We start from the raw sequence: 16,823 nt of genomic DNA, 5'->3' as shown, positions 1-16,823 counted from the left end.
GAGCATACCTACGGCTTCCTAGATGCCACGCGCCAGCCGGAGGACTAACTACGCCTGGTAGAGGAAGAAACAGACCTGGCTTACCTCTAGGGAAATCCCCCAAAAGATGATAGCAGCCCCCCACATGTAATAACGGTGAATTAAGAGGAAAAGACATACACAGTATGAAAGTAGATTTAGCAAAGAGAGGTCCACTTACTAGATAGCAGAAGGATACAAAAGCGGACTTCACGGTCAACTGAAAACCCTTTCAAAAACCATCCTGAAATTACTTTAAGACTCCTGTGTCAACTCATGACACAGGAGTGGCAATTTCAGCCCGCAAGAGCTTCCAGCTACAGAGAATTACAAAAACTGCAAACTGGACAAAAGGTACAAAACAAAAGGACAAAGTCCACTTAGCTGATCAGCAGACTAGTAGCAGGAACATGCAACCGAAGGCTCTGGTTACAATGATGACCGGCAAGGAAATGACTGGAGAGCAAGGCTAAATAGGAAACTCCCAAACACTGATGGAAGCAGGTGAACAGAAGCAGCAAAGTGCAAATAAGTCACCAGTACCACCAGCAACCACCAGGGGAGCCCAGAAAGCGGATACACAACACCTAACCCTAATCCCAACCCTAATCCTAACCCTAATCGCAACCCTAACCTAACCACAACCCTAACCATAACCCTAACCACAAGCCTAATCTTAACCCTATTTCCAACCCTAGCCCTAATTCCAACCCTAACTCTAATTCCAACCCTAACCCTAAGGCTATGTGCCCACGTTGCGGATTCGTGTGAGATTTTTCCGCACCATTTTTTAAAAATCCGCAGGTAAAATGCACTGCGTTTTACCTGCGGATTTCCAGCGGATTTCCAGCGTTTTTTTGTGCGGATTTGACCTGCGGATTCCTGTTGAGGAACAGGTGTAAAACGCTGCAGAATCCGCACAAAGAATTGACATGCTGCGGAAAATACAATGCAGCGTTTCCACATGGTATTTTCCGCACCATGGGCACAGCGGATTTGGTTTTCCATAGGTTTACATGGTACTGTAAACCTGATGGAAAACTGCTACGAATCCGCAGCCAAATCCGCACCATGTGCACATAGCTTAGGGTATGTGCCCACGCTGCGGATTCCATTGCGGAATTTTCCGCAGCGGAATTGATAAATCCGTGCAAAACCACTGCGGTTTTTACTGCGGAATTATCGCGGTTTCTAGTGCGGTTTCCACTGCGGGTTTACACCGGCAGTTTTCTATTGGAGCAGGTGTAAACCCGCAGCGGAATCCGCACAAAGAATTGACATGCTGCGGAATATAAACCGCTGCGTTTCCGCGTGGTTTGTTCCGCAGCATGTGCACTGCAGATTTCGTTTCCCATAGGTTTACATTGTACTGTAAACTTATGGGAAACCGCTGCGGAAACGCTGCGGTTCCGCAGCGAAATCCGCAGCGTGTGCACATACCCTAATTCTAACCCTAACCCTAATTCTAACCCTAACCCTAACCCTAGCCCTAACCCTAGCCCTAACCCTAGTTCTAACCCTAACCCTAGTGTAAAAATAAAAGTAAATATAGTTTCTTTATTTTTATTATTGTTTCTACCTATGGGGGTGATAAAGGGGGGGTTCATTTACTATTTTTTTTATTTTGATCACTGTGATAGGTTTTATCACAGTGATCAAAATGTACCTAGAACGAATCTTCTGGCCGGCAGATTCGGCGGGCGCACTGCGCATTCGCCCGCCATTTTGGAAGATGACGGCGCCCATGGAACAGACGGACGGACACCGGGAGGCTCGGTAAGTATGAGGGGGGGGATAGGAGCACGGGGGGAGCGGACAGGAGGACGGGGGAGCGGACAGGCGGACGGAGGGGAGCGGAGCACAGGGGAGGTGATCGGTGGCGGTGGGGGGGGGGCAGATCAGGGTTTCCAGCCATGGCCGATGATATTGCAGCATCGGCCATGGCTGGATTGTAATATTTCACCATTTTCATAGGTGAAATATTACAAATCGCTCTGATTGGCTTTTTCACTTTTAACAGCCAATCAGAGCGATCGTAGCAACAAGGGGGTGAAGCCACTCCCCCTGGGCTGAAGTACCACTCCCCCTGTCCCTGCAGATTGGGTGAAATTGGAGTTAACCCTTTCACCCGATCTGCAGGGACGCGATCCCTCCATGACGCCACATTAATCACAGGTCGGATTGGCACCGACTTTCATGACGCCTACGTGGCGTCACAGGTCGGGAAGGGGTTAAGTAGGGTGTTCAATCATGAGATTACAGGGTGGAGCTAATCAGAAATAACACAGGTACTAGTATCTGGGTTAGCAATGAACTGTCCAGCGAGCTGATTAGCTCAGAGGGAAGAGCTGCCGCTTGGTGCACAAGAGCTGCTGGATTTGAGTCTGACAAAAGAGCAACTTCAAAATGTGTTGCTATCTTCTTATAGCCTTCTCCTGCTTTGTGGGCCTCCACTATTTTCATTTTCAGAGTGCTAGGCAGCTGCTTAGAAGAACTTATGGCTGCTATTTTTTTGCCACACGGTTAGAAGAGGTTGGGTTTTTATAAAGCTGGGAATTTTGCATCACCTGGCTGTTCCTAGAGATGATAATGATCAAGCCAAACCCCAACAGGATAATTGAGGTTTGAAACCTTGGTCAAAGTACCCCGTACGTGCGGGAAAGCCACTGTTTTGGTGCATGGCAGGGCTCAGAAGGGAGGGAGCATTGTTTGACTTTTTGAACGCAAAATTGGCTGGAATCAATGGTGGGCACCATGTCGCGTTTGGAGAACCCCTGATGTACCTAAACAGTGGAACCTCCAAATTCTAACTCCAACTCTAACCCCAACACACCCCTAATTTTTTGAGTACTGCAAAAATTCTGATGTAACCTTGGCCAGATCTGTACCTTGTCACAATTCTGTCTCTGAGCTCCTTGGCCAGTTCCTTTGACCTCCAGAGTCTTATTTGGTCTGACATGCACTGTGAGCTGTGAGGGCTTATATAGACAGGTGTGTGCCTTTTCAAATCAAGTCCTATCAGTTTAATTAAACACAGCTGGACTCCAAAGAATACTTATGACCATGTGGTATTTCAGTTTTACTTTTTTAATAAATATGCATACATTTCTACATTTCAATTTTTTTTCAGTCAAGATGGGGTGCAGAGTGTACATTAATGAGAAAAAAAATGAACTTTTTTTGAATTTTCCAAATGGCTGCAATGAAACATAGAGTGAAAAAATTAAAGGGGTCTGAATACTTTCCGTACCCACTGTATATATAACCCGGTATAGTCATACAGTCACTGCCAGCTCCACAATAACAAAAGGGAACTACTAGCTGCCACCAATCGTCTATACAGGCTGATTGGACACCCGTTACAAGGTAGCGTATAACTTCAGGGATGTGGTTTACAGAGCAAGAGGAACAGAGATATTAAATTTTATATATTTAATCTGGAAAAGTAGTCAGTGTTTATAAAAAAAATATATAAAGATGATACAAAATGGGAACAAAACAATATGGTATATATTGCACAATTACATAAAATAAAAGGGATGACAAAATAAAACTACTAAAACTCATGTCATGGAAATTTCTCAGAGCTTAGTGGAGGAAGGTACTCTTTAGGAAAACAGATAGAACCTTCAGCAAGCTATACCTTCCAGGACTGACAAAATACAAGAACTCAAATTCCGCTTCTTATTAGATCAAGGATACGCCCACATACCTCCCCTTGGTGAGCTCGTATGGGGGTTAGTCGTGATATATGCTAGGTCTTTTAGAAGTTTATCATGTAAAAGTTGGAGAAAAGTGTAAAACTGTTTTTATCTCTGTGGTTTGTCTTGAGGTAGAAGCAGGTGTGCTTCAAAACGCATTGAATAAAAACCGCATTTGAATTTCTATGTTCTCTCTCTGCATTTGTGGCAGTGCGGATTTACCTCCACTTTTCTCCAGGTTCTACATGATATACCACTGTGGATGTTAAACGGCCTATATTCAAGCTAATACAGGGGTTGTGACTTTCCTCTGCCTTTGTTCTTGGTTTTAACCCAGTGTAACAGGCCAGATTAACCCCCCGTCCAGAAGATACCTGGGGTTAAAGTGGCCTAGGCCAGATTATACCCCTCTGGGCTAGAATATACCCCAGCTGCTGTGGATCAGATTTCTCAGGCTTTTGAGAACCATTGAGTGATATACTTAATAACGGAGCCCTAGGCAGCACACAGGGAGGGCAGAGACAGCACACGGGGCCCCAGGCAGCGCACAGGGCGCCAGGCAGCACACAGGGGCCCCAGGCAGCACACGGAACCCCAGGCAGCGCACGGGACCCCAGGCAGCGCACAGGGCCCCAGGCAGCGCACAGGCCCCAGGCAGCACACAGGGGCCCCATGCAGCGCACAGGGCCCACTCAAACCTGTGTGATGTCTGGGGCCCCTGTGCGCTGTCTGGGGCCCCTGGTGATGTGTGCTGCCTGGGGTCCTGTGCGCTGCCTGGGGCCCCTATGTGTTGCCTGGGGCCCCTGTGTGCTGCCTGGGTACCTGCGCACTGCCTGGGGCCCCGTGTGCTTCCTGGGGCCCCTGTGTGCTGCCTGGGACTCCTGCGGGCACATGTCAGCTGTTCAAAACAGCTAAGGGTATGTGCACACATTGAGGATTCGTGTGCGGATTTTTCTGTGCAGATTCTGAAAAATGCGCAGATAAAATGCCCTGCATTTTACCTGCGGATTACCTGCGGATTTACTGAGGATTTTGTACAGATTTCACCTGCGTTTTTACACCTGTGAATTCCTATTATGGAACAGGTGTAAAACGCTGTGGAATAAGCACAAAGAATTGACATGGAATTTTCCGCAGCATGTGTACTGCGGATTTGGTCTTCCTTAGGTTTACATGGCACTGTACACCACATGGAAAACTGCTGCGAATCCGCAGCATCAAATCCACTGCGGATCCGCAGCCAAATCAGCAACTTGTGCACAGACCCTTACATGTCCCGGCTTTGTTGCGGGCTCACCACCGGAGCCCACATCAAAGTGGGGGTTCTGCTATCGGACGTACTATTCCGTCCGATAGCAGAAAGGGGTTAATGTAAGATGACCACATGGATGATGTAAATAAGACACACATGAAAGATACTTGGAGTTTTCCAAAAGACATTTAAAGGACTCGCAGACCATGGGAAAGGCAGTTCTCTGCCCTGGTATAACCACTATTAAACATTTTCGCCTGAATGTCAAGTGTTATGTTTGGGGGAAAGCAGGCAACACTCATCAATTGGTCCCTACTGTTAAGCATGGTGGTTGTTTCAACATTATGATAATGGGATATTTTTTAGGTTTAAAGAACTGGAATATTGGTCAGGATGCAAAGTAAAGAGAGGCTGTTAACAACCTGCTCTAGAACTCTCTGGACCACAGACTGGATCTGAATATTTATGTAAATGTGATATTTCAGTTTTATATTTTTAGAATAATTGCGCACATATTGGCAAACCTTATATTATTTGTTATCATACAGCACTGTAAACAGAGTGAATGGGTCTGAAAGTTTTCTAAATGTACTGCGACTGATAAACTACATATTACAGGACTCACCGTGCCACAACTTCATTATCCACCTTCACAATGCAGTACGGGTCACTCGTGCCTGACCTTTGAAAGAGGAATGAAAAAGGTCACATTCTAATAGTTACAACAAAGATAAGACTGTTCAGTGCAGCTAATATTCTGCTATCTTATCACATCTGACATAACCAAGTCATCATTAAAATATGTGCCAAGTGTGGACAAGTCCATAGCTGAATGGTTTACTAAAAATAAAATGCGTCATGAGAATATGGGGCTGAATGCAAACCAGTAATCACAAATTAAAACAGACAATTAGTCCACATGAACACATGGAGTACTTTTGAGTTTTTCATCTCAGTATTTGTAAGCAAAAACCAGGAGTGTTAAATTCAGAGGAAAAGTATAATAGAAATATGTCACCACTTCTGTATTTATCACCCACTCCTGGTTTTGGCTTACAAACGCTGAGGTAAAAAACTCACCAAATACTCAACGTGTGCACCTGGCCTTATTTAGGCTGTGCTCCCCGAATGAGCTTTTGGTGGGTTTTCGATGTTGCAGATTTTCTGCACCATTTCTGCACTTATTAAAAGGGTTGTCCGGTCCAATTCGATAAGTCTGCAGTCACTCTGTGGGACGTATGTGTAGCGCCCCCACTGCCGCAGGGCCGAGGGGTACCCGGTACCGGGCCTCTGAATCTCTGCTCTGGGGTTGTCACGGTGGCTAGACCCGGTCCGTGACCCTGCTGAGGGGCGTCCAGTGAAAGGTGGTGGTAAATGGTGGTGTTGCAGTGCAGTGTAGGTTGTAGTAAATAACGAGGACACCAGGTTGCAGTCTCTTTACCTCTTTACTGAAGATCTCTGGGTCCTCAGTCCGGAATCCGGATAACCAGGCTGCGCAAGTCCGGCCGGTCCAATGGCACCTCCAGAGTTCTCTTAGCAGGTGGAAATCTGTGCCTTCCTTCTAGCGCTAGGTGTTGCGGTCCTTCCCTGCTGTGCTTACGGAAAGTCCCCTCAACTGTTGTGTCTGTTTCTAAAGTTCCCTCACAACTTGATTAGATGATGTTCTGCTAATCCTCCGTCCCTCCCTGATGTTACGGTTAGGACGGCACTCGTATGACGGGTAGGCTCGGAGCTCTTCCGGGACCCTAGAGTCGCCCCTCTCCACAAGTTGCCCCCCAAGACTGCATAGGTGATTTAGGTGAGACAGCCCGCCTTAGACTGACTGTCCTGCCGTTGGTTTAGAGTATTGCCTGAAGCTGAATATTGTAATACTCCCTCGGCGTTCCGGCCGCCGGTTGTGCGCCTCAGTAGGATGTTGCCTCGGTCTCACAGCACGATTCCTACTGGTATTCTCCTTCTTGCTCTGATCTCGTTTCTCACTCAGCACAATCTATCTCGCTTCCAATCCCTCCTTGGGCACCGCCGCTATGCTGAGCAGGCACGGTCCCGTTACGTTCGCTCAAGTTGCCAGGCCTCTGTCAGGATCCCACCCCTGACAGGGACCCTACCGAATCTTCTCCCACAACACCCTCTGCCACAAGGTGTTGCCTGGTTCCAACCCAGTCAGCTTTCTGTCCTAACTTCCTGCCTGACCCCCAGTTTTACCAGTATGTGAGGAGTGGCCTAATGAATAGAACCCTTAGCTCCCCCTGGTGGCCTGGCTGTGAAATGTATTGGTGTCTGTGATACCTGGTCAGATGAACTCCTTCAGTGCCATCAGACGTACCATAGCTCCCCTTAGTGGCGGAGCCACAGTACTGCAACTACCAGGACTCTGGGGCGCTGCATATGGATCCCCCAGCGCCCACACTTTGTCAGTTTCTGACCCGGGACCAGGGAGTATGTATGTGTAACGCAGGTCTCTCAATGCAGCAAACAGAGATCACGAGGCGGAAACAGTCAGGGGTTGATATATTGGTATTTTTAAACAACAATAAATTTTAAACAATTAGGGTTAGTAGATATGCAATTTAACAGTATAGGGAATCACAACAGGTTACAAACAAGCAAGACAGTCTCTCACTACTTATCGTTAGTGATGTGCTCAGTCTTGGGATTCACCATGTGAATTCTCACTCGAAGCTCTGGCCCTAGTGGGGGTCACCGGGTTTTCGTGATGTAGTCTATTAAAGCCCGTTAAGCCTCCCAACGCACCAACCGGCCCCCTCCCAACCTGTAATCATAGACCCAGCTGACCCCACTACCGTAGGTGATAGCTGGAAGTGACGGCCCTGCTCACACTGTTCCTCCTCTCTCACAGGCGTCTCTCCTGCCATAGTCGCCGCATGGCTCTTCTCGGCTTGACTGTCAGCGAAAGTCTATCAGACTCGGGGCAGAGAGGACAGGAACTCAGCTCTTGACAGGCATAGTCAGACATTGACCAGCGCAGGGTGCAGATTCCAGCTCTGACCAGCGTAATCCATACTAGGGTATATCTTCCGGGGGGGGGGGGGATCTTGCCAGGTGGTGTCCAACACCCGGGTACCACAGTCTTCCTGCTGAGGCCTGTCACGTTGGTCTCAGCGGTGTCTCTGGAGCACGTCTGCCCCTCTCTGTTCTTTGGTGCCAAATCTCCGAGTGGTTTGGTGCTCAAGGTTTTTATATCACGGAAGTCTTTACAGAAGGTCACCTGATCTGGTCCAGCACACAAGGTCCTTCCCCCTGCAAATCTTAAAGCACACTTTGGTTCCGCTTGATTTCGGCTGGCCAGCAGATGGCAGTTTCTCCAAACTAATGGCACATTCTGCACATCCTGCACTAATTTTCCAGAGGGATCATGGCTTTTTGTTACATATGCATTATACATACTGTCAGCGAGTGAGGCCACACCCAGTAGATGGGCCCTGACCACGAGTATGTATAATACATACATACCCTCCGTTCCTGGGTCAGAAACCAGCGAAAACAGTGATTGCGTTGGGGGGAGTTGGGTTTTCATTGTCATAGGTTAGGATACAGTATGTCATTAATGAAACAGTAGTGCACAACCTCTTTAAATTTTAAATCAAGGTACTCTATGGTTTCAAAGTATGCTGTTCGTGCATTATACAGAGCCATATCACAGAGAAATAGGCCACAATATACAAGTGCTTCTCAGTAAATTAGAATATCATCAAATAGTTAATTTATTTCAGTTCTTCGATGCAAAAAAGTGAAACTCATATATTAAATAGAGTTATTACAAACAGATTGATCTATTTCAAGTGTTTATTTTTGTTAATATTGATGAATATGGCTTATAGCCAATGAAAACCCAAAAGTAATTATCTTAGTAAATTAGAATAATTAACAAAAGCCCCTGCAAAGGCTTCCTAAGTGTTTAAAATTCTTTGAAATTCTCAGCTTATACTCGAGTATACACGGTAATTTACAAAAAACACCTGCAAAGGCTTCCACAAAAAGGTCTTAGTCTGTTTCAGTAGGCTCCACAATCATGGGGAAGACTGCTGACCTGACAGATGTCCAGAAGGCAGTCATTGACACACTCCACAAGGAGGGTAAGCCACCAAAGGTCATTGCTAAAGAAGCTGGCTGTTCAGAGTGCTGTATCCAAGCATATTAATGGAAAGTTGAGTGGAAGGAAAAAGCATGGTAGAAAGGATTGTTAACAAAAGGCAATTCAAAAATTTGGGGGAGATTCACAAGGAGTGGACTGCTGCTGGCGTCATTGCTTCAAGAGCCACCACACAGACGTATCCAGGACATGGGCTACAAGTGTTGAATTCCTTGTGTCAAGCAACTCATGACCCATTTACAATGCCAGAAGCATCTTACCTGAGCCAAGGAGAAAAAGAACCAGACTGTTGCTCAGTGGTCCAAGGTGTTGTTTTCAAATGAAAGGAAATTTTGCATTTCATTTGGAAATCAAGGTCCCAGAATCTGGAGGAAGAGTGGAGAGGCACACAATCCAAGCTGCTGGAGGTCTACTGTGAAGTTTCCACACTCAGTGATGGTTTGGGGAGCCATGTCATCTGCTGGTGTAGATCCACTGTGTTTTACCAAGATCAAAGTCAGCGAAGCCGTCTACCAGGAAATTTTAGAGCACTTCATGCTTCCCTCTGCCAACAAGCTTTTTGGAGATGGAAATGTCATTCTCCAGTAGGACTTGGCACCTGTCCACACTGCCAAAAGTACCAATACCTGGTTTAAAAAAACAACAGTATCACTGTGCTTGATTGGACAGCAAAGTCGCCTGACCTTAACCCCATCGAGAATCTATGGGGTATTGTCAAGAGAAAGATGAGAAAGATGAGAGACACCAGACCCAACAATGCAGACGAGCTGAAGGCTGCTATCAAAGCAACCTGGGCTTCCATAACACCTCAGCAGTGCTACAGACTGATCGCCTCCATGCTATGCCGCACTGAAGCAGTAATTGATGCAAAAGGAGCCCTGACCAAGTATTGAATGCATTTACTGAACATACATTTCAGCAGGTCAACATTTCGGATTTTAAAATAATTTTTCAAGCAGGTGTTATAAAGTATTCTAATTTACTGAGATAATTACTTTTGAGTTTTCATTGGCTGTAAGCCATAATCATCAACATTAACAGAAATAAACACTTGAAATAGATCACTCTGTTTGTAATGACTTTATATAATATGTGAGTTTCACTTTTTGTATCGAAGAACTGAAATAAATTAACTTTACGATGATATTCTAATTTAGTGAGAAGCACCTATATATGACCTTAGCTTGTGACTACGGCCTCTGGCATTAATTTAGCCATACCTGTCATGTTTGATAATTTGAAAAAAGAGTCCACCACCAGAAAAGTGTGGTTTGCACAGTGCATAGTGAAAAACCATTAAGAGAAAAGAAAAAAGGGAATTATGATACAAAAATGCACATCCCAATGAAATAAAATTAAATTAACAATTTGTATTTAGCGATCATATAAGAAAAATACTTGGATATACAATAAACAGCAAAATATTAAAACTAGGTAAAAGCCTGCACAAAAAAAATAAAATAAATAAATATGCTGGTCTATGCTCTAGATAATGGGTCAACAGATCTTCTGATAGAAAATATGAACAGCATAAAGGTACACATGAAAGAACACCATTGATAAATAAACACAAATCTGGTGGATAGGACAATAAATTAAGTAATTGAAAAGAGTCCATGAAAGAAACAGAACCATCCCGAGAAGCATCACCAAGTTATGGCTTCCAGTTATGTTTGGTGAAGATGCATGTCTGTTCTAGCATAGTAACACTGACAACCGCATGACCAAACAGAAGACGTGGCACTAAGTCTAAATTATGATCACCTACTCCATGGGGCACATGTTCTCCGAAGGCTCTTGCAAAACTTCTACATAATGTCTGACGATGCTGGAAGTAACATGGATTTCACAAGATTTGGGCCTCTAAAGAACCGTAATTGCAGGGCCATCTGGCAATTCTGGCAAATGCCAGAAGGGCCGGTCTGATTGTGGGCTGCCTTGTCTGCTTTGTTGCTAACAGAATCGTTGCTCTCAGGACACCCATACTGTTAAGAGTTGTGATGGAGCACAAAGTCGCTGACTCCGTCCTTTACCCCAGCAGGCTACGGGAATCATTAGAAATATTGGTCTTGTAGAAAATATTCCTTTCCTCTACGCAGGGTAATATTAGTAATATATCCCATCTGGTTCATGTGGACAGGGACAACATGGGCCTGTGTGATTTCAAATGCCAGGACTGAATTTCAGCCCCAGTCAGTACCTGCGTAATTGTCTGCCTTTGGTGACTATCACTTGGGAATTTACCATTTTAACAAGAGAGACAAAAGTCCTCGAATAGGACTAAAACGTAACAGTAATGAAGAAAAGCTTCCTTCTAAATCAACCTGGTCAGCTTTTATGGGGAAAATGCACCCCAAAGAAACTGACCAAGCATGAAATATTTTTTTTCCTCTATCCTACAGTTTTCGCATCCTGAAGAGTACGATGCCACTGCCATTGTTGGATTTTGTTTGATTTTACGCTGCTGGTCCGTACTGTTGATCTTGTATTTTACTGGTCCCATAAGCTTGATCCATACCATCACCAAGTTTCCACTTGTTTAGAAGATAGTTATGACAGTAATTAACTGTTCGATTAAAAATATACAAAGAAGGACAGATGCATGGGATGCTTTGGGTTTCACTGGGACACAGTATGCAATAGCACAGACCTTTCACCAATATGTGGCACCAATGGTGGCCAGGCATGATAAGTACTTTAATTTCAGCTCTTTTACCAGCCAAAATAAGTGACATACTGACTTCTTGCTACCTTTGGATGCAGCAATTTCCATTTAAAGCCAGATGGTTGAAAGCCAAAAAACTATGTAGGTCATTATCCCAAAACACCCAGAGTTACCTAGAAGAATATATATGTAACCATATAGATAAACAGTGATTATAGGAAAGCCTGTGGACTTCCAATAAAACTACCTGATTATAGGTTCAGGTCAACCTGAACATTATAGTAATTTTCGTAAAATTTGGAAAACAACATTTTTACCATCTTGCGGCCCTGCGAATAGAGAGGTAGACTCATGTAAGACTCTCATCCTTCACTTGAATGGGAATTTCTGAACTAGCCAAGCAAGCTTGTGTTAGGGTATATGCACACAATGTTTTTTCAGGCAGAGTCTGCCTTTAACCTGCCTTAGAAAATGCAAAAAAACCTCCCCAAAAATGCACATATGCATAGCAATGTAAAAATGACTTGTTGTACATAAGTTCGGCTTATTTTAACCACTTCAGGCAGTTAAAGGGAATCATCAGGTTGTTGCTACCCCATCTGAGTGCAGCATAATGTAGTGGCAGAGACCGGGTTTCCAGTTATGTATCCCTTACTGGGCTGCTTGCTGCAGTTTTGATGAAATTATTGCCTTATCTGCTGCATATCTACCAGTTCTATGAATACTAAGCTTTGGATAATGCTGCCCACACCACTGATTGGCAGCTTTCTGTGTACACTGTTCATAGTGGAGAGGGTGGGAATTATATTATATGGCAGAAGGTCTACTTGAATTCTAGTGACAATCTCCTGCTGATAAAACTATGGTATTATCAAAATTATAGCAAGCAGCCCAGAAAGTGACAAATAAGTAAAATCTGGGTCTCAGTCTACATGCGCCATTTCCAGGGAGGCTGAGAGCTGATGTTTTTAGCCTGAGGGTGCCAATATCCATGGCCGTTTTCTAGGCTATTAATATCAGCCTGAAGCTGTCTGCCTAGCCTTTGCTGGTTCGATTGTATAGGGGGACTCCATGTCAATTTTTTTCTGGGGTTCCCCTGTAAACTAGCCAGTAAAAGCTAAGCAAACAGCTGTGAGCTGATATTAATAGCCTGGGAACCTTTGGCTATTGGCCCTTTCCTAGACTATTAACATCTGCCCTCAGCCGTCAGTTTTCCCTCTGCTGGTTATTAAAATTGTTGGTTAATTATGTAGGTTAATTATGTTAATGCTCCTACATAGGCTGGTGAGTGTGTGTGTCTTTATTTAATATTAGTGAGGGTATCTGACTGAAGAGGGTGAACAAGGAAATAACATCACAATTCTTTTTTTTAATAATATATCTTTATTTAGCTGTATGGATTTACAAAATTGCATGAAAAAAAAACACATGAAAAACTGCATCAAAAATGCATAAAAAAAGTGAGGATTTTCTACTGCGTTTTTCTGCCAAGAGATGCAGAAATCTTGCAGAAATTTCTGCAACAAATCCGCAATGTGCACACATAGCCTAAGCCACTCACTATTAATAAATACGATTTAAGAAAATAAATGCTTGGAACAAAGCAAAAGAAATCAGAATAGATGTGAAAAAGACTTTGGGAAAAAGTGTTTTCCTAAAAAGAAAGAAAAGCGGGTATGCTAGTGTCCTAATGGATCCATGTTCTCACACCCTTAGGGCTGTCCCACACGTCCAGATAATTCCGGTACCGGAATAAATCGGTACCGGAGTTATCCGTGTCCGTGTGTCTGGGAACTCACGGAGGCCATACGAGCGGCACACGTGTGCCGCCCGTATGGCGAGTGGGTACCACACGGAGCGTGTGGTACCCACTCTGCATCATGCTGAAGCCGCGATACATATCCTCTCTGCAGTAGCGTTTGCTGCAGAGAAAATATGAATAATAGTGTTTAAAATAAAGATCTATGTGTCCGCCGCCCTCCCACCCCCTGTGCGCCCCCCCGCTGGTCAGAAAATACTTACCCGGGTCCCCCGTCGGCTGTCGCTCCTTCCTGGTCTGGCCGCGGCTTCTAGTGTATGCGGTCACGTGGGCCCGATCATTTACAGTCATGAATATGTGGCTCCACCTCCCATAGGGGCGGAGCCGACTATTCATGATTGTAAATGATTGGCCCCACGTGACCGCATACAGTAGGAGGCGCGGCCAGACCAGGAAGGAGCGAGGGAGCGGGTAAGTATTTTCTGACCAGCGGGGGGGCGCACAGGGGGTGGGGGGGCGGCGGACACATGGATCTTTATTTTTAACACTATTCTTCATATTTTCTCTATAGCAAACGCTGCTACAGGGAAGATATGAATACCGGCTTCAGCACCATGTGGGGGGGACAGCGCTTACTGTAGCGCTGTCTCCTGCACGCACACGGACCCCAGACGGAGAATGTCCGTGTGAGGTCCGTGTTTTACGCGGACCCATTGACTCTATTGGGTCCGTGTAAAACGTGCGCTCCCACGAACACTGACATGTCTCCGTGTTTGGCACACGGAGACACGGTCCGCAAAAAATCAATGACATCTGCACAGATGCATTGATTTTTATGGGTCTACGTGTGTCAGTGTCTCCGGTACGTGAGGAAACTGTCACCTCACGTACCGGAGCCACTGACGTGTGAAACCGGCCTTAATAGACTCCACAGCCCTGTGTGTTTTGCAGATGGCCTCTTGTAGAACATTCATTAGGCCACGTTCACACATTCAGTATTTGGTCAGTATTTTACATCAGTATTTGTAAGCCAAAACCAGGAGTGGGTGATAAATGCAGAAGTGGTGCATATGTTTCTATTATACTTTTCCTCTGATTGTTCCACTCCTGGTTTTGGCTTACAAATACGGAGGTAAAATACTGACCAAATACTGAGAGTGTGAAAGTGGCCTTAAAGGGAATCTCTCACTGGGCTTTTCCCACCTAATCTCAGAGTAGCATAATGTAGAGGCAAAGACCCTAATTCTGGTGATGTGTCACTCATTGAGCTGCTTGCTGTAGCTTTTATACAATTACTGTTTTATCAGCAGGAGATTATCACTAGTGGACTCTTAAATTGCTGCTATATAGTCCTTCATATTCATGAGCTCTTTATAACCCGGTCTCCACCATTAATTGGCAACGTGCTGCCTATGCACAGTGTACACAGAAAGATGCCAATCAGTAATGTGGGCAGCGTTATCAAAAGCTTAGTATTCAACGAACTGGTAGATCTGCAGAAGATAAAACAGTGATTTTATCAAAACTGCATCAACCAGTACAGTAAGTGATACATCACTGGAATCGAGGTCTCTCCTATATCATGCTGCTTTCAGATGAGATGGCTAAATCCTTGAGACAGATTTGCTTTGGGCTTGTTCACATGCTACTTTTTTTTGCCCAAATCTGCAACATATAAATTCTTGCTACTTTTTTGCCCAAATCTGCAACATATCAATTCTTTTGGCATTTTGGAAGTGTTTTTCACCCATTTAACATAATGGGTCCAGTCGCAGAGCATGCAGACGTATTAAGTGTTTGCAAACATCATGGTGTCACATAGAGAGTTAAAAAGGCATTTTCTTCCCTTTTTAGTTGTTAGAAAATGAGTTAGCTCATGTTCTCTTGTTTCTACACCTCCTCTGCCTCCCACCAACCTTCATCAGCTGTTTTTTTAATTAGGATTTCTAATTAAATAATGAGCGCTGATTAGAATAGGGAGAGAGAGTGGGTGAGAGAGGAATGATGGGGAGGACCCATCTGGATGGGAAAAAAAAAAAAGTTTTGGCACACTGATTATCTTCCTTGCAGTTCCCGCAGAGAGGGTCCGTCTGGGGGAATTGAAAGCTGTGCTTAAGTAGGCATTCTTTTAGATTACCATTTGATATACAGAGGGTAGAAGGCCAGAGCTCTTTTCTGGTTGTTCAGCATCTGTTATAGCTCTGTTTGTTATGAATATTCCCTCTTTGGCATGTTTTAATACACTGTACATACAAACAGGCATATTTAGTGTCAAGAAATCAAATCTAATTAGCAGTGGATTTATTACTGCAAATTAGGTCATCTGCAGAATATTGGTAGGAACAAAACCTGTGGATGCAGCAGGTGATGCCAACTGAGTGGAGGAAAATAAAATGCTATTGGGCAGCCTAGAAGGGTAGTCCAGCCTAAAACATTTAGTAGCGAGCCACATGCTAGGTGATCATTAAGATTGGTGAGGGTTCAAACGTTAGGTTCCTCATCTATCACTCTGGTCCACGAGCCGAACAACTTCGTCTTGGGGGAGTGGAAGTCAAGCATGCACCTTATGGCATTGATGGAAACTGATGTGCGCTGTAACTCCTTGCTAGCACATGGTATCCATCATAACATGAAAAGTGTAAGCAGAGCTGGTAAGCAATAATTTAATGCAAAACTCTTCACAGCTTTAGGCTGGAGTCACACTAGCGAGTTTTACGGACGTAAGAGCGCAGAAAATACGTCCGTAAAACTCGCCAAACAAACGGCACAATTATTCTCAATGGGGCTGCTCCTATCAGCCGTATATTACGCATCCGTAATATACGGTCTTCTACGGCCATAGAAAATCGCAGCATGCTGCGTTTGTCAGCGTATTGCGCAAAAAATACGCCAATGAAAGTCTATGGGGGCGAGAAAAATACGGATTCCACACGGACCAGCAGTGTGACTTGCGAGAAATACGCAGCGGTGTTAGTGAAAAGCCGGTAATTCAGTTGCCGGCTTTTCATTTCTCCTTCCCAAACCCGACATGATATGGGACATGGTTTACATACAGTAAACCATCTCATATCCCCTTTTTTTGGATATTCCACACTACTAATGTTAGTGTGTATGTGCAAAATTTGGTTGCTGTAGCTGCTAAAATAAAGGGTTAAATGGCGGAAAAAATTGGCGTGGGCTCCCGCGCAATTTTCTCCGCCAGAGTGGTAAAGCCAGTGACTGAGGGCAGATATTAAGAGCCTAGAGAGGGTCCATGGTTATTGGCCCCCCCTGGCTACAAACATCTGCCCCCAGCCACCCCAGAAAAGGCACAT

General features: G+C 44.7%; 1 protein-coding gene across 3 annotated transcripts in view; it reads right to left on the bottom strand.

Moving 5' to 3' along the window:
* The window catches only part of RASAL1 (RAS protein activator like 1), a 209,473-nt gene that overhangs the window by 170,469 nt on the left and 22,181 nt on the right, over positions 1–16,823 (bottom strand). For all 3 annotated transcript variants that reach the window (XM_077296589.1, XM_077296581.1, XM_077296594.1), the window contains exon 2: positions 5,597–5,653. Coding sequence is in view for 1 of the 3 variants with exons in the window: in XM_077296581.1 (XP_077152696.1) it covers positions 5,597–5,653 (57 nt within the window). In the remaining 2 variants the exon portion in view is untranslated. The remainder of the gene's footprint in view (positions 1–5,596; positions 5,654–16,823) is intronic.

This window comes from Ranitomeya variabilis, chromosome 1, assembly GCF_051348905.1.
Source record: "Ranitomeya variabilis isolate aRanVar5 chromosome 1, aRanVar5.hap1, whole genome shotgun sequence".
NCBI lineage: Eukaryota > Metazoa > Chordata > Amphibia > Anura > Dendrobatidae > Ranitomeya > Ranitomeya variabilis.
This window is presented reverse-complemented; position numbering and strand designations above follow the sequence as displayed.